The sequence below is a fragment of the Lycium ferocissimum genome, unplaced genomic scaffold (genome assembly GCF_029784015.1).
Source record: "Lycium ferocissimum isolate CSIRO_LF1 unplaced genomic scaffold, AGI_CSIRO_Lferr_CH_V1 ctg4217, whole genome shotgun sequence".
NCBI classification, from domain to species: Eukaryota; Viridiplantae; Streptophyta; class Magnoliopsida; order Solanales; family Solanaceae; genus Lycium; species Lycium ferocissimum.
In genome coordinates, this window is record NW_026725608.1 from 5984 (window position 1) to 29264 (window position 23281).

Below are 23281 nucleotides of genomic sequence, written 5' to 3' on the forward strand. Positions count from 1 at the left end.
AGTAAGCCATTTTAGGTGTGGAAAGTACAAAAGAGATGAAATAATTAATCTTCTAAATTTATGTGGAGAAAAGCCACGTGGAGTGAGCAGAAAATCATTTATACCATTGAGCAGAATGACAATTTTGCCCTTGGTCATCCAAGGCTTCACTCTTCTATATAGTAGAAAAATTTGCTCTCATACCCAAAAGAAAAAAGAATAATTGAAAAATATCCTCTGTTCCAAGAACACAAACATGCCTGTCAAAATCATCCATGCTCAAAATTAGGGGTGGGCGTTCGGTTTTTCGGTTCGATTTTTTCAAAGTTCGGTTCGGTTTTTTTGGTTTCGGTTTTTTGAAAGTGGACACCGAACACCGCACCGAATTAGTTCGGTTCGGTTCGGTTTTTTGAAGTTCGGTTCGGTTCGGTTTCGGTTTTTTAATTCGGTTTTTTTAGCAATTACAAATCTCTCCATTTATTTCCATTTTTCCTTCTTGATTGCTTCGAGTTACGGAGGTTTACGCTAAACTAAATGTTTGAAGGTTTGATGACTTTAGAATCCAACCATAGTGATCATCCACACATACAAGATAATATCTTCTATATACAAAATATAATGTATTATACAACGTATAATAAAAGCATACAAAGTATATAAAATTTTATATAGTGTATAATCAAATTATGTGAGTTATATCTAATTTATTATAATAGGTGAAATAAATTATATGAATATTATTCTATGTATAACATTTTTATTATACTATACATAATAAAAATCAACACTCAAATTATTAGTATACTTGTATTCAATATCTTGTAGTGTTAAATGAAAACTGAGATTTTATTTTTTATGGAATAATGAAAGAAGTTGAGAATAAGGAGGAAGTAGAGAAGGTAAGAAAAAAAGCTGGAAAAAAATCTTGCAGAATAAGGAGTAAGTATGAAATTGTATAAAAGCAGTTATACTATGAACAACAAATAGGTATTGGAGTTATTCACGTCTATATAGCAATTTGATTTACTATAAAACATTTAACTTGTCATGTAATGTTTAATAACATTTAGTTACTAAGAGTATGTAAATATTATAATATTATTGTCTACTTATGTTTTTTTTCCCAAAAATAAATTGTATTTAAATTGTAAAAAAAAAAAAAAAAAAAAATCGGTTTAACCGAAAAACCGGAACCGAACACCGAAATTGTTATTAAAAGAAACCGAAAACCGAACCGAAAAACCGAAAAACCGAAACCGAAGAACCGAATTAGTTCGTTTTGGTCCGTTTTTTCGATTTTCGGCGTTTATCTTACCCCTACTCAAATGCCCACCTCTCTGAAGCTCGTTGTTTAATTTGTCTTAATTTTTTCTAAGCATTTCAATGAATGAGAAAATTTGCTTTTGTGGCTACATCATTACTTATGGGTTCAACAATAGTTTTGGTCAGACACTTTATATATTTTTAAAAAGTTTATTTAATAAATAATTTATTCTGAACCTTTCTCATTTTGTCCTATAATATAGAAAATGTAAACTTAAAATTGAATCGCCACTAATTTTACAGTGACAATGTTGATGTTATATGATTTTTCTAATTGATAGAATTGTTAGAGGTTTTATACAAAATTTTCCATAAGCAAAAGATAAAAAATATGTGATGTTTGTTCGACTGCTATTCGAGAAAGTCATAAGATATCAAAATAGTGTATCCAGATTCAATCAACAGGATTAAGGTGAGTTCAAATATTAAATTGTTCCCAGAAGTCTTTTATGGCATTGCGATGAAAGAAACGTGATTAATATTTTCAAATATCAATAAGTTAAAAAAAGAGACTAAAGAATTTGAAGAAGTCGAATGGGAGAATGTTGACTACTCTAAAGAAATAATAGAAGATACATAGATGGCCAGCTAGATGAATGAGACCACTGCATCTTTTTTTCTTTTTATTATCCGTGTTTTTCTGATTTTGCCTTCATGGTAATTCATTGAAAAGAATGTTTTTGTAGTTTGGAAAAAGTTAAGGAGATTAGGGTGCAAATTATTAAAAATAAAAGAATAGGGCGCAAATCACAAAAGAGAGTATACTTTAAGCGTGTAAAATGCAAAGACTTCTGGGAGATAAATATGATTGTTCAAACTTGACGGGAGTTTTTGTAGCCTTGATAAACAAGAGAGTGGATAGTGGATACAATAAAAATATGCAATTCCTTGTTTTGGGAGACTCTCTAGAAACTAGATATAGATATAGGGTGTGTTCGGTATGGAGGAAACATTTTCCAGAAAATGTTTTCCAATTTTCTCATGTTCGTTTGGTCAAAAATTTTGGAAAACATTTTCATCAAAATTGGGGAAAATGACTTCCCTAATAAAAGTAGGGAAAACAAGTTCATTCCACCAACCACCCTACCACCACCCAACCCAATCCCAACCATCAAACCCCAACGACTCCCAACCAGGGGCGCCTATGTGGTTTCAAGTGGGTTCATATGAACCCACTTCGTTGAAAAATAACACTGTATATATATGTATATTTAATCTGTTTTTAAAAAATATATATGTATATATAGTGTTATTTATATATTTCTTATATATTGAACCCACTTGATAAAAATTCTAGGTCCGCCACTGCTCCCACCCCTCACCCACCCCACCACCCCACCCCCACGCCCACCCCCGGCCCAAAAATAAATGTTTTTTGGAAAAAAAGTTTTGACATTATTTTTGGTTTTTTTCATCCCCCCCCTCCTCTCCCCCCCTTTTTTTTTTAAAGTTAACTTTTTTTTTTGCACCCTACCCCTAACCCCCACCCAAAAATAATTTTTTTTTTTTGGAAAAAAAGTTTTGATATTATTTTTTGGTTTTTTTCACCCCCCCCACCCCCCCGGCAAAAAAATTATTTTTTTTGAAAAAAAATTTGACTTTTTTTTGCACCCCACCCGTTACCTACCCCCCCCCCCCCGGTAAAAAAATTAATTTTTTTTAAAAAAAAAGTTGACTTTTTTTTTTTTTGCACCCCGCACACCCCCCCCCCCCCCCCCCCCCGCGCGCGCAAAAAAATAAAAGCTTTTTTATTTTGTGGAATGAACCATTTCCTTTTTTCGTGGAAAGAAATTATGTTCAAGTAAGCAAATATGTCAAAAAAAATAATTTTGTGGGAAGGGTGGTGTATGGGTTACGGGAGTGGTTGTGGGTGGGGGTGCAAAAAATAAAAAATAGAGGGGTCAGGGCGTGGGGGTGGGTAGTGGGAGTGGGGTGTAGGTGGGGGGTATGGGGTTGGGTTGGAGTTGGTGAGGGTTGGGGTGGGGTGCAAAAAATAAAAATAAAAAATCAAAAGAAATTTTTTTTTTGGAGGAGGGGAGGGGCGTAGGTGGGTGGGTGGGACTGGGGTATGGGTGGGGTTGGGGATATGGGGTTGGGTTGGAGTTGTTAAGGCTTCGATGAATATTGTCGGAAAAACATTTTCTATCAGCTAAACGAATATGAGAAAATAAGTAAGAAATTCACTTATTTTTCACTATCCAAATGAACATGAGAAAATAAGTGAAAATTCACTTATTTTCTAGGAAAATATTTTTTCAGGAAAACATTTTCCTGCATACCAACACACCCATATAGGATAAAGGAAAAAAACAAAAAATAAAGAAAAGGAAAAAGAAACTGTTGATCCGAAAAATCCCTTTGTCCTCTCTTTCTCTAGCTAGTCGGTCTCGGTCTCATCTCACCATTAAATTCTCAGAATTTGGAGGCAGAGAAACCAGTTGCTAATCCGTCAAGGTAAAAGTTAATTCAGTTTTAATCTTTTAATCCTTTGAAATTGGTTATTACCCAAGTCTATCAGTTTTTGGCTTCTGTGATGCTTCTTCTGATGACCCTTTTGAGCTGAAAACAACTATTTCAAGATTTGAGAAATCCAGTTGAAAATTATTAAGTATTGAGCTTTTAGGATTCCCTCAATTGCTCTTCTCTGATTAAAGTAAGAACTGAGGATATAGTTGTAGCTCTCTAGAAGTTGGGACTTGTTCGTTATGTTGTAAACCTTTCTCCTGAATTGTTAACATTTTTTAGTGTTACCTTACATTTTAAATTGCTGAATAGGGAATTTATTTGGTCAAAAAACGTTACAGTGTGTTTGAGTGTTGAAAAAGGGCAACTCAGTGCACTAAGCTCCCGCTATGTACGAGATCTTGAGAAATGGCCGCCTGATCATATTTGTCTATTGTGCACGGCCTTCTCTTGCATTTATGGAAGTTCACAGTTGAACCTGAGACCTCCATTGCGCCAAGGCTCTCCTTTGTGTTTGAGCGTTAACCTAAAAAAAAAAAAAAAAAATTAAGGAAAGAAAAATGTATGGTTTATTACATGGATGAACAACAACAAGATACCCAGTATAGTCCCACAAGTGGGGTTTGGGGAGGGTGAGATGTACGCAGACCTTACCCCTACCCTTGCGGGGTAGAGAGACTATTTCCGATTTACACTCGGCTCGAGAAAATGATTTTTCAGGACATGGATGGAGATGGATTAATCAATGTATGTGGACCTTCAGGATAATGCAACAATGTATGCTCCAAATATAAGTTAAAGGAATAGTAATATCAAAAGAAATATAAGTTTAGGAATTCGTAAAACATTATTTCCAAAGAGCTCCGTATACGATATATATGTTAAAGAAGATAATTTGTAAAACATTAGTGCCATAGTTCTATGTATGGTTTGGGAACCTTTTCGTTATTTTTTCAAACTGTTGTGTTTTCCCAGCTGGTGTTTTGGGCAGCATTGACTAAATATATGGTTCTTTTTTGGGAAGGGAAATAGATGAAATTTCACAAGGTACTTTGAAAGTGACATTAGGTGAATGAAAAGAGAGATTTTGTTGTTTTGTGATTTGGGTACCATTGCACTACTTATGTTTGGTATCACTGTGCCAATAGGTAGTTCAATACTATATTGTCTTTCCTTTTAAAATTTTGTAACATGGTATTGGGTCTAAATAGTGTCGGTCCATCCAGATGGATCTGCTAGCTAGCATAGCTTTTACTTTGTTGCTAAGGTGATGATTTATGGATGACCATCTTTAGCACTTAGGTTTTGGGTATATATATATATAGTTTCTCCAAGGAATGCTCTTCCGTGGCGTTACGCGGAAGGCGTGAACTTTGAGTTTCCTACTCACCATAGCGCTATTAGGTTGTCTTAAAGAAGTAGAGACTTCGTACGTACCAGCGTTGAAGAGAGAGATAGGACATTCCAAAGACAAATTGAGTTGTCGTGACGATACCTTTCAACATCGGAAATTCTCTTCATCACGGGACTGATCTGATCTGCCGTAGACGCCCGAGAGAGGGAGGTGACTGGGCCATATCACAAAATGAGCAAGTTAGCGACTTGTCAAAGCTTAGTGGCAGGTTTTGTCGGAAAATGACTCCTTTTCTTAATACCTTCCTTATCTCTTGTAGTTACCCCCGGGGGGAATACGTGTAATAGCCCCGCTGGGAACCCCCCCCCCCCCCCCGGCGGGAATCTCTTTGAATTTCTCTCTGCGATTGGTCCTTCCTGCAGCTGGACCGCACTACAAATAGTACCCTTTATGCCTGAGATTACTTGGTATGTAAGTGATTAGGTAATAAAACCAACTATTCTGCAATGAGTGAAAGGCTATCAGTGCTTCCAGAGCTGCCAACAGCTGTGTGGGTGGAGAGAATGGGAAAGTGTCGGATTCTGCATTTTCAATGTCCCTGTGAAGAGAGGCAAAAATGCTTCGATATCATTGAAAAAGCAGTTTCCAAATGATACGAAGAGCTAGCTTTGCTACCCTGGGGGTCGGAGAAAAGTCTACTTGCTTGCGTCAGCTTTAGTTTTCGGGTTTGCTCATACATTCTATTACTTATAGAAATAGTCATGCCAATCTTCTCGGTAAAGAAGTGGCTCGATTGCTCATTTGCTTCTTCCTTTGGGCATGAAGTGTTTGGTGAGGCCTTTCTTCGCCTGTTGAAAAGCAAGCCCTTGCTCAAAGATCTTTTTTATTTAGCACTAGAGGGATCTTAAAAAACCGATGGAATGCGATCTCATAGGCAATTTCCTATGAGGGCTGGACCCCCAGCATCCGACCCGGGCAATCACTAACTACAATCAATGGAATTTTGATTGAAACTATTCATAAAAAAAGCCGCCTGAAGCCCCACCCGCCTTTTAAATTCCAACCAGCCTCCTTGGGACTTAGCTCTGAAGATGAATTCCCGGTTAGCCGATTACCTTGCCCGGTTAGGAGAACAGTTAGAAGCATATATATATATATATACACATATACACACATATATATATATATGTATGTATGTATATACATAGATATGTATGTATGTATGTATATATATATATATATGTATGTAGGTTTGCTAACCTACTACATGAACGTAGTAGGTTAGCAATGTACCCACTTTTTACTTCTCCTAAATACCCCTACTTTTTTATTAAACAATCCCATCAGGCTGCCAACACATTAAATGGAGGGACTTCTTGTCATTTAACTACATTCCTCATATTTCTTGTATCTGCATTTCACTCTAGAGACATTCGTATGCACTATTCACTCAAAAACGCTTCTCTGTCTGTAATCCCTCCAACCATTGGTTCTTTTCGAATTATCCAAGTTCTGTTTAGCATCATTTGCATCTTCCAAATAACAAATCAGCAAAACTACCTTAGTATTCTCAAAAATACAGATAATATATATATATATATATATATATATATATATATATATATTGAAAATATAGAATCAAGCGAAAATGAGTAAGAGTCAGAAATCTTCTCTTAATTCATTAATGTTTCTGTTTTGCTGTAAATCTTCGTTGTGCAAAGTATTCATCTATTGCCTTATGTTCAAACTGCTGGATTCCTACTTCACTATATGACTAATTAGTCGTTCTTTTGATAAGTTGGCTTGACATGAAGAAGTGGCATGTCAATTATGTCTGTTGCGTAAACATATGTTATGTGTGGAAAAGGTGCGTATAACTTTTTGTGCCTTTTACAGGTAATTCCATCAGGATGAAACCTGTTTGCCCTTTTGTTAGAGCTTCGAGACCTGATGACACTTCTGTTAAGAAGCCTGGTGAAAACCAAAATAAACAGTCAGCTGGTCAGGAGAGCAAGCCTAAACAAGAGTCTGGAGGATCCGCAGTTGTGTCACCTAAATGCCCCTTCGGATATGGCCAGGAGAGCAAGCCTAAACAAGAGTCTGGAGAATCTACAGTTGTGTCACCTAAATGCCCCTTTGGATATGGCCAGGAGAGCAAGCCTAAACAAGAATCAGAAGAATCTGCAATTGTGGCACCTAGATGCCCCTTTGGATATGATTCTCAAACAGTTAAGCTGGGTCCTTTTAGCTGCATGATTTGTCAGGCACTTCTTTATGATTGCAGTAGATGTGTGCCCTGTTCTCATGTATTCTGCAAGTAAGTGAAAATTGAGACCTTATGTTATCTTTCTACTTCCAAGCGTGCATCTCCCCTTTTAAAAGCAAGAAAAGGAAAACATTTATCTGGCCACTTTTCAGTTAACCTGATGGTTACTGTTTGGTAAAACAGAGCATGTATCTCGCGCTTTAAGGACTGTCCATTATGTGGTGCTGATATCGAAAAGACACAGGGCGATACAAATCTTCAGAATGTTGTTGATCGCTTTATTGAAGGGCATGCGAGGATTAAGAGGTCTGCAGTTAATGGTGACCAAGAAGAAGTAGGAGAGAGAAAAACAGTTATGTACGAGGATGTATCATTAGAGGGGGGAGCATTCCTGGTGCAACAAGCCATGCGGGTAAGCCGAAATAGATTGAGGTTTCGTCATCACTGACTGAGATGATATTATCATGTTTTCTGCAAGCTCTGCCGATTAGCTATTGAATTGGTTCACCATTTAGGTAACTGTTGGCTTTTTAACCTGCAGGCTTTTCGTGCCAATAATATTGATAGTGCAAAATCAAGACTTACTATGTGCGCAGATGATATTCAAGGACAGCTGGAAAGAATGGGAAATATATCAGAGCTCTGCTCACAGCTTGGAGCAGTTCTTGGTATGCTTGGTGACTGCTGGTGCGTTCTTATCCCTGTTATCAGCTTATTCCCTTTCTTTCGTCATTTAGCATTATCTTCAAATGATCATGGGTATCAAAGACGTTATGTGATCAATAGAAGTTTTGCACATCTAACTTATTTGGGAAAAAAAAATAACTTAGAGTTGTACTGCAGTCGAGCTACAGGAGATGCTGCATCTGCAGTCACTTACTTTGAAGAGAGTGTCAATTTCCTAGTGAAAGTGCCCAAAGATGATTTAGAGGTAATTGTCGTAAAGTGAATATGTACTTTGATCTGTATATGTAAATTGAGCTCCGTATCTCTAAAGTATGATGATAGATCATATAATTCTTCATATGTGAATGTGTGCTTTCCTCAAATCCTCGTGGATGTTTGCAGATCACACAGACCCTTTCTGTTTCGCTAAATAAAATTGGAGATCTTAAATACTATGATGGTGATTTGGAAGCTGCAAGATCACATTACTTTAAGGCGTTGGATGTTCGCTGCAATGCCATCAAACAACAGTCCGGACCATCTCAGGTCAGCAAACTTTTTTCGTTTGATGAACATAGCTGAGCAATAATGTGATTCCTTGGAAGTAAATTTATTTGTTGAAGAACCTGTATGATTTCATCCCCCGCAAAATGTGGCATCCATTGATGTTAGAAGTTTCTTTAGACATCTTCTCAGTTCTTTACGGCTACAACCCAACTCTTTCCACTTATGTATTCGATCGTTGAGCTGTCAGCGGCTGAAGGTTTCTGGTGCTAAGTAGTGAATGACCGCACTAATTATTGTAAAGAAACAAGCGTGAAAGTAATTCTAAAATTCAATCTGAACAAAGAGGGTTCGAAGCTTCACAATGATGTTTACATGCATCAAAATATGCCAAAATCGTAGATTCCTAGCTGAAATAGTATTCCATCCGTCCAATTTGTGTGGCAATGTTTGATTGGACCCAGTTTAAGAAAGAAAGAAAGAAAGACCTTTGAAACTTGTGGTCTAAAACAAGTATAGATATTTGTAGCAATAAAACCATCTCATTAAGGGTAAAATGGGATGTTTAAAGTTAAATTGTTTCTAAATAAGGAAGTGTAGTACGGACATTCTTTTTGGACAGGCTGAAAATGGAAGTATGCCAGGTTACTATTTGTAGGACCCTTGGGAAGCGTGGAAAAAGATGAGCTTGCCCCCAAATAATTCAAAACGACAAGGTTTGTCGACCTTAACTGTCTAGTGAGCATTAAAAGCCTTGAGGTCACGAATTCAACCTTAACTTCGAGACACCAAAATATGCAACTTTTGTCTTGTGAGACCACGGCTTCACGGTTGAGGCCACGACCTCATGGATCCAGTTTCGGATCATCTTGACCGCCCCACTAGTTCCAGCCAAAGCAATCTTCATGCTTCCAAATGTGGTACTATTTGCATGAATCATCTGAGTGGATCTCCAAACACCTTCCAACCAATTCTTGAAGATCATGCGGTTTCTTAGTATGCAATTCTTGAATACTCTTGGTCATGGAATGAATCAACAGTCAAGTAGACATCTTGAGATCTTTTGCAATGTGCTCTGTGTTGCCTGGGCTATCTAGGGATGGCAACGGGGCAGCGCAGTTGTGGTGCGGGTTTAAACCTTTGCGGGGCGGGTTTGGGCGAGTGCGGTTGCGGGGCGGGGCCAGGTGGGTTGATTTTTTAAAAAAGAGATCCTTTGCGGGTTGCGGGGTGGGTGCTGTTGTTGTTCTTTTTTTAGAAGCAGCTGGGATTAGATGATTTAGCATGTCATCACCATGTTACGTTTTGGATATTCCGCATGTCATAACCATGTTACGTTTTGGATATTCCTTTTCATTTCTTATTTATTTAAAATTATATTTTTGCACTGTAGAGGGGTGGATGGAGACTGGTCCATTTAATATTTTTTCTGTGATCTTTGCCTGATCATACTTCAAAATTTCTCTCTCATGCTATCTATGAACGCTAATCTGATATACATAGAGGCACTTGATTTGGCAACAAAGAAAATGATCCTTGTAATTTCAAGTTATCTCTCACTCAAATACCTTGGAGTCATCCCTTTTTTGTACTCTTTTATACCATGGAACAGAATGATATGCTATAAAAATCAAACAAGATGTACCCCATGGTCATAATTAAAACTCAAATAAGGAATACTACGTGAATAATTGTTCATAATGTAGTTGTTCATATCCATGATGTCGAGTTCTGTCAACAATATCAACTTTATATCAAAATATGGTGAAAAAAATGAACGTAGCATTTGTTGAGTTAATTGAAATTCAGATGATGACAGAAAAACTTGTGTACTTTTTTTGATGACAAGGGAACCCACAGAAGCTACCCTTCGGGTGCGCACAGGGTTAACCCCGCTCCTGTGCAATAGCCCGCAAACCACATAGGAGAGGTAACCCACACTAGGCAAGCCCCGTGCGACGAGCTCGACCCAGAAGGAAAATCCCCTGCCGCCGTAGGTAGGGGGTTTCGAACCTGAGACCTCCATTATGGAAGCCCCATGCTCAACCAATTGAGCCACCTTGTGAAAATAATACTAACAAAGTGAAGGTTAAAAAAAAACACACACTTAAGCGGGCTATCCAGCATCATATCAGTTGCCCAGATCCGAAATTCTTGTGTTGCCCAGATCCGAAATTCTTGTGAAATCTTTATATGAGCTGTTTGTGGACGAGCTGCTACTGGCGCTGGTTGTAAATGTACAGCCCAGTAAATTATCTCTGAATTTTGTCTCATTTGCACACATGTAGTTTGACCTGATCACGTGAAGGATCTTCCCTTCCAAATGGACTTAAAGAACTTCATTTATCATATATCATTTGTCAATAAAAGAACAGTTATCCGCTCTCTTGCAGGAGGCAATTGATGACAATGATTTCTTGATACCAGGGTTCTAGTACTGTTAAATGAAGTTTTCATGCATTTGATATTGGTAGGGATTGGTACCAGTAGTAGCACTAAGAACAACATCTCGCACATATGGCTTGTAAAATACAGGAGGTTGGATTTTCATCTACTAAGTTGCTCGACTCAGGTGTGGATGACCGATAACGGGTGCGGATCTAGAGGTCTGATCCTTCCTGATCTGAATTTTAAGATTTAGGGGTACGGATACAAGTGCAGGAATTCGCCTAAAAATAATTCGATTATCTAAAAATAGAGTTATAATATGCCAGAGTGACGAGACTTATCAATATTATAAATAACTTTTGCACAACTATCGTTCCTTTACAAGTAAATATTGATATTTATAATTTTGGATTGCAACTCCAATTCTAATAGAAATAAAACTCTTGAAGACTTAGCAAACGTGTCAAGCTTTCACTACATTGATTTGCTTATAGTGGAGAACAAAGGCTGCAATTTTTTTTACAGATAAACTCCATTATAGTTTTCTTTTAAGAACTTTATTACTCCTGCACTTTCCCCAATTCCCCTAGTCAAATGCTCGTCTTCCCAATTCTCCCTTTGAAGCTTTTTGCTTCTCTCTCTCAAAAAAGAAAAAACAAAAAAGTAGCAAGAAATGCGGGATCCATTAAACACCTTCCCCAACAGCAGATACCCACATCAAATCTACCTTAAATTTCGTTTTGATGTCAGAAATCAAATTGTATTGTCTTGAATTTCTTCGCAGCTTTTGGTTAAAGTACGCAAAATCAATTGATCAGATCCAGTACGGATGCCACACCCACACCAGTGGGTTTAGTGTTGACATGAGTGCGGCACCAGAAGTGAAGAGTCTGAGCAACTTAAATGATCCAGCAATTAATCAGCTAACCTCAATCCTAAACTTTTTTTGAGTAACTATCGAATCCTAAACTCGCTGGGGTGGATATATGAATCGTATATATCTAATTCCGCTCTATTTGTACCCGATTTATTTCATTGCTAACTGGTTTGTTTGTTAATTAGAGTTTTCTAATTAGAAGTTCTCTTTGTCTCACACTTATCCGTACACCGATATATAATGATCAGGCTAAAAGACTTCTAGCAGGCATACATCTATTGTTAGAATAGAAATAATAACTAAGCCTTAATTTCAATTAGTTGGTATTTGTATATATGAACCTTAGCTACCATTGTGTTCTTTTGTTAGTTAAGTATGCATTGACTCCCAGAGATTGCATGCCTTTTAGTCGACTTCTCTTAGTTTCATTTTAGGTACACTTCATCCCTTGTTAACACCTTCAATCATCATTGTGTAGCATCTATGCTATTGTGTATTTGGAGATCCAAACCACCTCGACAATCTTCTCTCATTTTATTTTATCCCTGTTTGTGCTATTCGGGAGGATGTGATCATTTATAGTTTTGTCCAATCTTGTATAAGCACATTTTATTATCTTAATATTATCATAGCTGGCTATCTGTAAAACTCATTTTATAGATATTTGGCCTTAGGAACCCAGTGATTAGTTTCTATATAACATTACTTGTCAATAACTGTTCTACAAAACTCACTTTTCTCATTGCACCTCGTACCACCCTTCCTTTTTAGATATTTCATTTTAATTTATTTTGTTACAGCTTCATTTTAGTTTATTTTGTTACAAACTCATTTTGGAGCCTTGGAGCAACGGTGAAGTTGTCCATGGGATCAGCCATTGATATTTGTGTTTTGTGGGTTTGGCCTTCCTCGGACCCGCGTGAACACGGGATGTTTCGTGCAGCGGGTTGCCATTTTTTTTGTTACATCTTCTATCATGGTGTTCCTTGAGAAATTGAGTCCAGAACTCTGATTGTCTATATTTAAGTATCAACAATCCTGTTTTATCTCACTTAACCTTTTTTTTGAGAAGGATTTTATCTCACTTAACCTTCTTTACTCTTATGGCTTGCAATGCAATGTATTCTATCTTACCATTATAATCCTAAAAAGCTTACTCTCTTGAGTACCTCTTCATAGTTCCTGCTTTTAGTTTGACTTCTTTGTCAATTAAAAAATGACATCTAATAAAGCTGTTGATTAGCTAATCCATAACTAGAGCAAGGAAGGACGTGCTCAACGTAGATCTTAGGAGATAGGATTGTGATAGCAAAGGAAATTTCTTACATTTCAGCTGAAGAAATTACAGCTAAAGTACCCTGTTTTTAGTAGGTTGAGGCACTAAAGTGAAATCCAGAAGTGATGATGGATCTAATAGGGTAAAATTAAGTGTCTGATTGTCATATGTATCATGTGGCATTCTTAAGAAAGGGTGATATATTAAGAATATTAAAATTTTCAGTCAGAAACTTCTCATATCGTAAGGAAAACGGTTGATTGATTTCTGAATTGCTACATTAGAGGGAGGCAAGAAATATTGTTTGGAAGGTATTCTGAATCGTATGATCAGATATTTGTTTAGAGATTATTTAAAGATCTTCATTTATGATTGGGAAAGCTGAAATAAAAGTAGTTGTTTCATGTTTGTATAAACCTGCTTTTAGGCTCCTCTGTGAGAATATTGTTTTCAGCTTATTCTCTCTACTGTTCCTTGTAATGGATGAGAAAAGACGCAACATGGCGACACATTGCACCATTTACTGTGACTGGGGGCCATCTAAGTGAAATGAACTGATTTACATATTCATCTATTAGTTGACATGGGCAGGTAAATTGGTCACAAAAGGTTTAACTAATGAAAACTATAAATAAGAACACGAAAAAGAAAACTCAGCTTAGGAGTAAATTCCATTCTTTGTTCCCTATTAGACCAAACTAGTCAGAAATTTTTCTGTAACTGCGTTGATAGAATCTTTCATTAACTTGTGTCTAGACAATACATTTTTGTGATACATGAGAACCAAATAGCCATATTTTATCTAAAAAATAACCTAGGCAGAGCTATGATTGCCCGGGACTGGGAAGTGGACCCGAAAATGAGCAGTTAGCTAGAAAACATGGAAACCTAGTTTTCGGATGCATGTTTCCATCCAATATTGACATCAACCCGCAAGTACTGGACATGTCCAAACCATTCCAGTTATGTCTGTTTTTATTAAAATTTTGGAATGTGATGAATCATGTATTCTCCATATCACTGTATCAAACACAACAAATATTTAAGTCACTTATTGAACATGCAGAAATTTTAAATGAATGATTTGGATCCTTGAATGACTGAAACTATCAAAGCGGAATCAGTAGATGCCTGTATTCGAGAGATATGAACTGGAGGAAGCAATGCCTAACCATGTTAGAGAGTGAACCCTCTGCTGCTAACTACAAATAAAGCCCCCTCAGAGTTTTAAATCCACCGCGAAAACTTAGAATCATCCATTTCATTCTATTTCAGCAAGATGTCACGAGTTTGAGTCTTAACTGATGAACTAAGTTTGATATTTAAGTGGAGAAGGATAAAGGGGCAAGCCATTATTCACTGAGTTACAAAGCTGGATTTGTCGGTTGTCAAATGAAAATTGTATTTTCTGCAAGTGCTGTAGTTGTTGAGTTTGATCTGCCCCTCACAACCTTTCTTCAAGCCCTTCCCCTCAGATTGTAAGTTATGGACCCCACAAATAATTTCTGTTCCAGAACCAGAACTTCAGCTTTCTCCACATCCCAAGTATCCAGAAGGAATTTTACCTACCAATTCATTACACCAGTTGGATTTCCGATTCTTTAGCCTTTTCCCCCTTTATATGCGTTGTTTGTAAGGGTTTTGCTTAAAGTTGTTCAAAGTCACTTCTATTTCTCAATAACTTTCCCTCGATGCTCATAAGAAAGAACTTCTGTTGGCTACAATTGTTGATTCAGTGAGTGTTGGTTAAAAAAGATAAAAAGAAAAGAAAGAGAAGAGGAATGAGTAGAAGAGGGAAAATCAGAGAAAAAAGAGGTATAATTCGGTCTTTGAGAAGGAAGTTTACTGCCAGGGCATCTGATTTGACATGTTTGCCCTGAATCTTTTGGCAGATATAAGTCGCACGAAAGGTGCATGACATCCTTCCATCCAAAACCCAATAGGAAACTGAGTGTTGCTACAGGTACTGTTTGAATCGTTACAAGCCAAAGAAGGTTACAAGTGTCAAGTTGCTAATTTAAGGGTCTTCAAAGCACATCACTTTCAGCATACTTAATGATTCTGGCATGCTAGTGTGAAAAAAAAAATTGTTCTACTTTGCCATCCTTTATATGAGGGGCGAATGATCTTTATGAAGAATAGGAGAAGTTTTCGTGATTTCTTTTTTCTATTTTCGAATTAAGCAGAAGTTTTAGGCAATTTGGACACTCATTATGTGCTTTAAAAAACAAGAGACGCTGATTTTCTTGCAGAGCTAATCCCCTTTTTTCTTTTGTCGAAACTCAAAGGGTTGCCCTTCTCTTGCTTTTTATTTAATTATCTTTCATAATTTCGTACTACAGATCATCGATGTAGCTACTTCCCTTGCAAAAGTTGCTGATGTTGACCGAAATCTCGGGAATGAGGATGCTGCGATCGATGGATTTGAAGAAGCCATAAAAATGTTACAATCGTTAGAACTTAATCCTGAAGAAGTTAGCCTTGAACAAAAGGTACAATACATTTTCTCTTCATTTATTCTTTTTCGTTTGCAATTTACTCAGCAAAATGATTATGCCTTTTCTCTGTTTGCTTGCAGCGGCTCTCAGTTCTCCAGTTTCTAGACAGCCAGATGGAAAAGAAACAACCTGATTCAGGTGCTTGAATGAAGTCTTTTTTACCAGTAATCATGAGGGATATACTGCTTGTACTAAAACTGAAGGATATACTGCTTGTGCTTTGCTTGTCAACTTTCCTGCTGGTATATAATCTACGTGTAAATGCGTCATAAGTGATGAGTGCTGACAGATTCTCTAACTGCTATGCCAGTGGCAAGTCAATTAGTCTGTTTTCAATTACCACGTCCCCCTCTCCCCCCCCCCCCCTCGCCCCAACACCCCCCACCATGCCCCCCCGCTACACACACGCAATATCGATGGACTTCCGTTTTCTGTTTTTCTTTTATTTAAAAACTTTTTGGGAGCAAAAATAGGTGGTTCTTCCATCTCCTGTTAAATTTGGTGATGGGCCCTTGCGTTGTGGCTAAATGTTAGAAATATGTCTATTTGAAAGCTCTTAATCTGAATTTATTTTGTAACAAGTTCTTTCTTTCTTTTTTTATTTTCTGTTTTTTTTCTCATTTTTCAAATGAAAAGAATAAGGAAAATAAAATTCGATTGGACCACTGTATTCGAAACTTATATGTTGGGAAAGGTATGGGAGACGAAGTCGCACAATGTCGAGTGATGATAGAGACTAACATCTTTCTTTTTGGAAAAGAACATGAGCGTCTCTAACATCTTTCTTTTTGGAAAAGAACATGAGCTAATGAAATGTAGTTATTGGGTGAAATGTAATTTGAGTGCGCTAAATGGATTTATCTTTGTTGACACTTGGGGCCTGTTTGGAAAGCCGCCCAGGTAATTGGAATTCGGTGTAATTACATAGTTTGGCCTGTTTGCTTTATTAAGTAATTATTTGTTTAGGTGGGAATTTGGTGTAATCGATAAGGGTATAATTACACTCTCCAATTCTTAAGGGGGATGAAAATTGGGTGTAATTATAGGGTTACTTTTTAATTTCTTTCTTTTTTGTTTTATTTTAATTTCTTTTCTTTTTTTAATTTATTTTATCTCTATTACTTTAAATTATTTTTATTTTTTATAATATTTATCTTTCATTTCTTTTTTTCTCAATCCCAACCTTTATTTCTTGTGATTCCCTATAATTGTTCGTATTTTTTTTATTATTTTATTCATTTAGCATAGCTGTGTTATTATTCTAATTTTTTAAACTACATCGAAAAATGAGTCATTAACAAACTAGCATATAAATGAGTGATGTTATAAAAGTAGAATTTTATTGTATATGGGGTAATAGACTTATATTTTTCCTTTCTTTTAAATTATATTTACGTACTTAAGTTACGTTGGAACTTATGTAATATTGAAATTTGACATAAGAGTATTATGTTAAACTTTTTTTTTTTTTTTTTTTTTTTGGATTTTGAATTTAGGTTATATTTTTTATTTTAATTTATTTGCTTTAGTACTATTGACTTGTTATTTCAATTGCATGTTTATTTTTCACTTACAGTTGATTTTTTTTTTTTTGTCAAACATTTGAATAACGTTATGGTATTATATTTATAAATACTTAATTTTTTTTGTCAAACATCCAATTCATGATGTTCTCATAAAAAAGTCTGCTTTTAATTTTTATAATTAATTAAAATTAAAATGTCATTAATTTAAAAAATATATATATCAATCATTTTTACAATATTAGTTACAAATATATGATTATTAAGTAATATATTTTCAAGAAATAACGTGTTGTTAAATACGTAATTTAATATCATTTATAAAGCCACATATTTTTTAAATATTAATTTTTTATATTTAAATTAAACTAACTGTGTAATTACACTTGTTCAATCAAACAGTACGCTTACACTGTAATTACGTGATACAAAAAAATAGGTCGTTGTAATTACAATACTGTGTAATTACTAGACTGTGTAATTACTACCTTAGTAATTACACCAATTCCAATTAGCACGTGGTTTTCCAAACGGACCGTTAAAAGGTTCTAAATTCGTTGATAAATTGAAGTTAAAGCATGTTTTATCCTAATTTTTTTAGCACATCGAATAAAAACATTCCACTTCCCGGAACTATCGTTGAGCTATGTTTGACTAATAGCCTGTTTGACCAAGCTTCTAAAATTAGCTTATTTTAAAAAGTACTTATTTTCAAAAGTACTGTCACACCCCAATCTTGATCAGGGTGTGATGGGCACCCGACCCCATATCTGGAGCCGAGCGAACCCTATCGACTCTTATTACATAGACAAATTCCGTATCAATTAAAAAATAGGATACATAGTGAATTCAAATTTTTTTTTCCTATAAGTAAAGTCTATTGTCATGTGGGACCCGTAACATGAAACATAATAACATATTAACCGGCGAAACCGTACGCAAAGCCCTTCTTATACCTGGACTCTGTCGCAAAGTCTCTAACACCAAACAAAACATCATGGCTCATATACTTTGACTCGGCGGCCTCCGAACAAGTGGAGCCTACCAACCCCGGCCGGAACATCTTGTATACTAGCTTCGGTTCGCACAGGTGTGCACAACGCGGCATGAACGCGACCCCGAAGAAGAGGGGGTCGATCGAGCATTGTATGCGAGCATGTAAGACATGAATAGTAACATGATAAAGGCATATGCGATACGAATAATAACGGCACAAACATACGGAGCTTATCTAGGGTGTGATGTAACATGTATACATGTGTGTGTCTTTCGAAGGACGCCGTACATGCTTAGTTTCTTTCCGGAAAACGGTACTTCTCGTTTACATGTACGAAAAACGAACATTTCGGAAAACGGTGTCCTTTACTTACATTCCTGCGAACGCCGAATACATCGGCTCTCCCACCCCTTCCCCCCAACGGTGTCCCGACATATTATACATATCACATATACGAAAACGGAACATTCCGAAAACGGTGTTCTTTACTTACGTTCACAGACGCCGAGTACATCGTCTCTCCCACCCCCCTCCCAACAGTGTCCCAAGTATATCACATTATATATATACATCACATAAACAGACGCCGCGTACGGCTCTCCCATATCCCGCGTCCGGGCATCCCGCGTCCGGGATGATAAGCCAGCTGAATCAGGTGGACACAGTTGCCCTTCCCATTCCCCACAAATACATTTACATATACATATACATATACATATCCATGCACACATATACGTGTATCATAAGGCGAGGTTACCAATGAAAAGTGTCATTATGAGAAGAACATCGAATAGGGTCATAAGGTATAGTTTCATCTTCTTAGAACCTTTATGGCAGTCATTCCCTATAATAGAGTTGAGATATCCAGAAATCGTTTAACATTTCCATATTTTTATTTTTATAGCAGAGCATATCGTCAACATATCTATCGTAGGCATTTTCTCATTTTCGACTCCATCATTATCATTATAAGATCATATTCTTCACCTTAGTCAAGGAATCATCTTTGTCGTACTTATCGTGGACGTATGTTCTTTCTTAGCATTATCGTTATCACGGTATCATAGACATTTTTACATTAGGATAGTGATGTACCTATCGTTTGATAATCGGGACGGGAATCAAAAAGTTTCCTTTAGATTCTACTCCAAAACAAGTCAAACGAAGCGATAGGAAAGTCCGGAACAATGGGCCCACCTCGGGCCGAATGAAGTAACGTACCTAAGTTATAGATGTTACGTCTCATTACGTTATGAGGATCGTAAAGTATTCGGGTCCTCTTATGCAAGTTCTAGAGACTTGGGAAGGTTTTCCAACATTTTGCACATGTTCTAGTTCAATTCTATCGAATGAAAAGGGAAACTTTAGGGTGCGGATTCCGGAGAATAGGGTTGTCCCCGAGGCTCATATCCGACTTAGTACGTTTAAGACATGCCATAGAAAGAAGGGTGAAGTCTTACATACCTCTTTCCGCTCCTTCTGCTACTCCAAATCCGAGTTGCAAATCCACCAAAATCTACGATTTGGTCATGTTTACCAAATGATGATTAGTGCACTTTGAATTGGATTCTTAAATGAAACTTGTCTCACCAGAAATTTCCCATTTCCTATAAATATACCATGCCACCAAGTTGTAACAGCGTTTAATCAACAACCATCCCGGGGAATACCCAACCAAACTATCAACAACGGCAATGTCAACTGATCATGCTAACAATTTCACTCTCCAACATACTACCTTCTTCAAGACTTTCCAACTCGCATTAGAAACAATAACAACCTTATCATTTATATTCTAACAACACCATAATAACATCATTATCTTCCATACATGTGAGAACATTATATTGATTAACATAAGCACAAAAACAATCCTTCCATCACAAACCATTAAGCCAACATACTACACACATATGTTCATGCATTTTTCATCCATTTTCTATACATTACAACAACAACAACATGCTATATAAAATTTATCCATTCTTTTCCATACACACAACTCACGCTTTGCGGCCAACACAATGCGCCCGGCCACCTCCCGACTTCTATTTTCCATGCTTTTCATTCATTTCATCATAAAATACATAACAACAATCAAAATACTAAATAAAATAATTGAATCATAGTTCCTACAACCACACATACACACGGCCACAACATACCACTCGAACTCACTTTTGACCACATTATCTTCATAATTCTCATTCATTTCTACACACCCACAACGACCACCTAATCCCGTAACATAGAAAGGAAGGTTGGATTCTTACCTTTCTTCTTCAACTCCTTCACTTAACCAAAGTGCCGAGCGCGATAAACTTGAGTGACCTATCTTCCAAAACAAATACACCAGTATTAGAGGACCCTTGAATTTGTAGAAATACCACAAGAAAATAATTTTTGGAACAAAATTTCTCATGGCCAAATTTTCCATGGGTTGGCCGAACCCATTGCTTCATGCTCTCCTCTTTCTTTTGTTCTTTCTTCCTCCAAATTTGTTGAATTAAAAGATGACTTAATATATATACATCTCCTCCCATTTTTCCATATTTGCATTTAAACCCCCTCAGTATGGCCTTATATCCTCCTTTTCTCCCTTTCTAGAATTTTCTTCTTTTTTCTTGATTTTTCTTTCCTTTTTCTTGAACTTCCTCACTTGGTCCAAGAAGACCAATGTCTTCCCTTACACTTTAGTCCTACGTTTATTTACACTTTCCCCTTTTTTCTTTCTTTCTTTTTTTTTTTTTTTTTCTAGAGCTTTCTTCCCTTTTTTCTTGAAATTTAATAAAGAAGGCCAAGTGTCTTCTTATATAAAGATTTGGCCCTCAAATTTTCTTGAACCTCGTGAGGAATTACTATTTTACCCCTCGACTTTTCTCAATATTACCATTTTATCCCCTAACATCGCATTATTTCCCGGCCCATTTTTTCGAATTTCTCTTCTTGCCCCAGCCTTTCTCAATATTTTCCACACTACCATTGTCCACAATTAATATTCCTAACAACTCGCACCCTAAAATTATTTTAGGACATAGTCTTGTCCTTAACTTCTCGCCATTGTCTCGCAGCATCCGAACGTACGAAGTACGGGCTATAACATCCTCCCCACTTTAGAACATTGAGGTGTCAAATGTTGTTGATCTTATAGGCGTCATAATACTACGGGAGGGTTCCGTTTATAGTTGTTCCTCCCTTTTTGCCCGTTTCTTATCCTGTACCTTGTTTTCCTTATAATCGAATCCCTTGACCTTTTCATGAGTCCTTGTTCGATATCATGGGCCTTCTAATCTACTGAACCGACACATTACCCTTGCCTTTCTCAGACCATCTCTTTTCTGTTACGGTTCACCACCACACCTTAACGGGGACCATGTTTGAGTACGCAATCTTTACTTAACGATCCAATGCTATCAGTAGGCTATTCCTTTATCCTCAGGTCCATCTCTTAGTATACTCATTGTTATTTCGCTTCTACTTTTCTCCCAAGTGTTCTTGCGACACACCGATATATTTTGTACTCCGATTCCAAGCTAATAGATTTCCTTCTCTGGTACTTGATAGTGTTGCGATTCCTTTTTAGGTCTAATATAATATGGTCTCCCCAAGGGGCTCCTTATACCAACAATCTTTTTATGAAGTCTTCGTTTATACCTTGTTTCTCATCTTTCTTCTAACTCCATGCACAAGCATCCCGGAAACTTTCTTATCCTAAGTTTTCTTTTACCTTCCATCTATGTCATCCTTTTGTCCACATTCCATCCACTATTCATCCTTTCACGCCTTAGTTCGCTTGTTCGTAATTCTTCCTTGACTGCGCATTTGTGATACAGCTGTGTATCCATATCTCTTCCTATCCTAGTTACTATTCCTTTAGTCTTGCTTATCAAAATCGGTCCTCAAGCCTTGAGCTTGTGGTAGATCAATAACAGCTTACCTTGTAGCACCTGTACCCCTTATTATTTATCGTCACTCGAACTTCGGTATCCTTTTACCGTTTAGCGTCTCTCTTACCGTAAGCGAGTTCTTGGGACCCCCTTGTCCTTTGATACAATCATGTGAAATATCTACACACTCATATATGTATATATATATACATAATTCACTAACCCACAAAATACTTAAACATTGTTCAAGCCTATCCAACTTTCCCGAGGTTGTGATACACTTTTGTCTCCTTAGCGAGCTAGTCTTGCCTCGTCTCCACGCGACCTCTTAAGGTTTCTAGCCATTCCATACACTTTCTGTTTTCCTTAGGTTACTCTAATCTCTCATTCGTCTCTTATACTCGGAATTTATGGAATTCCTTCATGCTTCCCGGGGAAAGTCACCCATCCTCCCGCGCACTTAAGACGCTTAACCTCGAAACTACGTGGGATTCGGTGCCTTAATGCCGACAACAATCGCGTCCACTTTCTCATATGACCTTTATTACATGATTTAAAGCCAGTCGAAGCCTCACAGTTTCCGAAACATCCTCGTAATACGTCCTTTCTTTTACATTTACCGTTTTACCCTTTTCTCTTCTCGATATTCACTTTCCTGCCGATGTACGATTTTCATCGTCCGGCGCCCAACCCCACGTAACTGAGAAAAATATATTCCTCCACTCACCTCTTTTGACTTCCATATCATTCCTTGCCTTTTTAAAACGCCGTCTTCGCGGCGCTACGAAATTCGACGATTAGCGTAAGGAATCTTGTTCCCTATGACTTGGCTCTATCGCACGATCTAATGACGAGAGAAAAGAAGGTCGACCATTCTAAGATGCTTGCGACCTCCTGTCTATGAGACGTGGCCGGGCTTCACGCACCATAAATGTGGACTCTCACCGGACACGACTTTGCATGAACGATACCCAGACCGACCTCGCTCGATACCACTTTGTCACACCAAATCTTGATCGGGGTGTGATGGCACCCGACCCCGTATACCGGAGCATTTCGAACCTCTGACTCTTATTACATAGACAAATTCCTGTATCAATTAAAAATAGGATACATAGTGAACTCAAATTTTTTTTTCCTATAAGTAAAGTCTATTGTCATGTGGGACCCGTAACATGAAACATAATAACATATTAACCGTGGCTTGATGCACGCATGCCTTGCCACTACCCTCGACTACGTCATGAAGTCTCTAACACAAACAAAACATCATGGCTCATATA

At 37.1% G+C, this 23281-nt stretch overlaps 1 protein-coding gene across 1 annotated transcript; it reads left to right on the forward strand.

Annotated features, from left to right (window-relative positions):
- The first annotated feature begins 3605 nt into the window (after nt 1–3605).
- LOC132044349 (protein NCA1-like) lies at nt 3606–15927 on the forward strand. The gene is made up of 8 exons (XM_059434844.1): nt 3606–3756; nt 7016–7436; nt 7569–7797; nt 7927–8072; nt 8229–8316; nt 8454–8597; nt 15436–15585; nt 15672–15927. Exons 2-8 carry the CDS (start codon nt 7030–7032, stop codon nt 15735–15737), a joined length of 1230 nt encoding a protein of 409 aa, XP_059290827.1. The 5' UTR covers nt 3606–3756; nt 7016–7029; the 3' UTR covers nt 15738–15927.
- Nucleotides 15928–23281: the final 7354 nt, after the last annotated feature.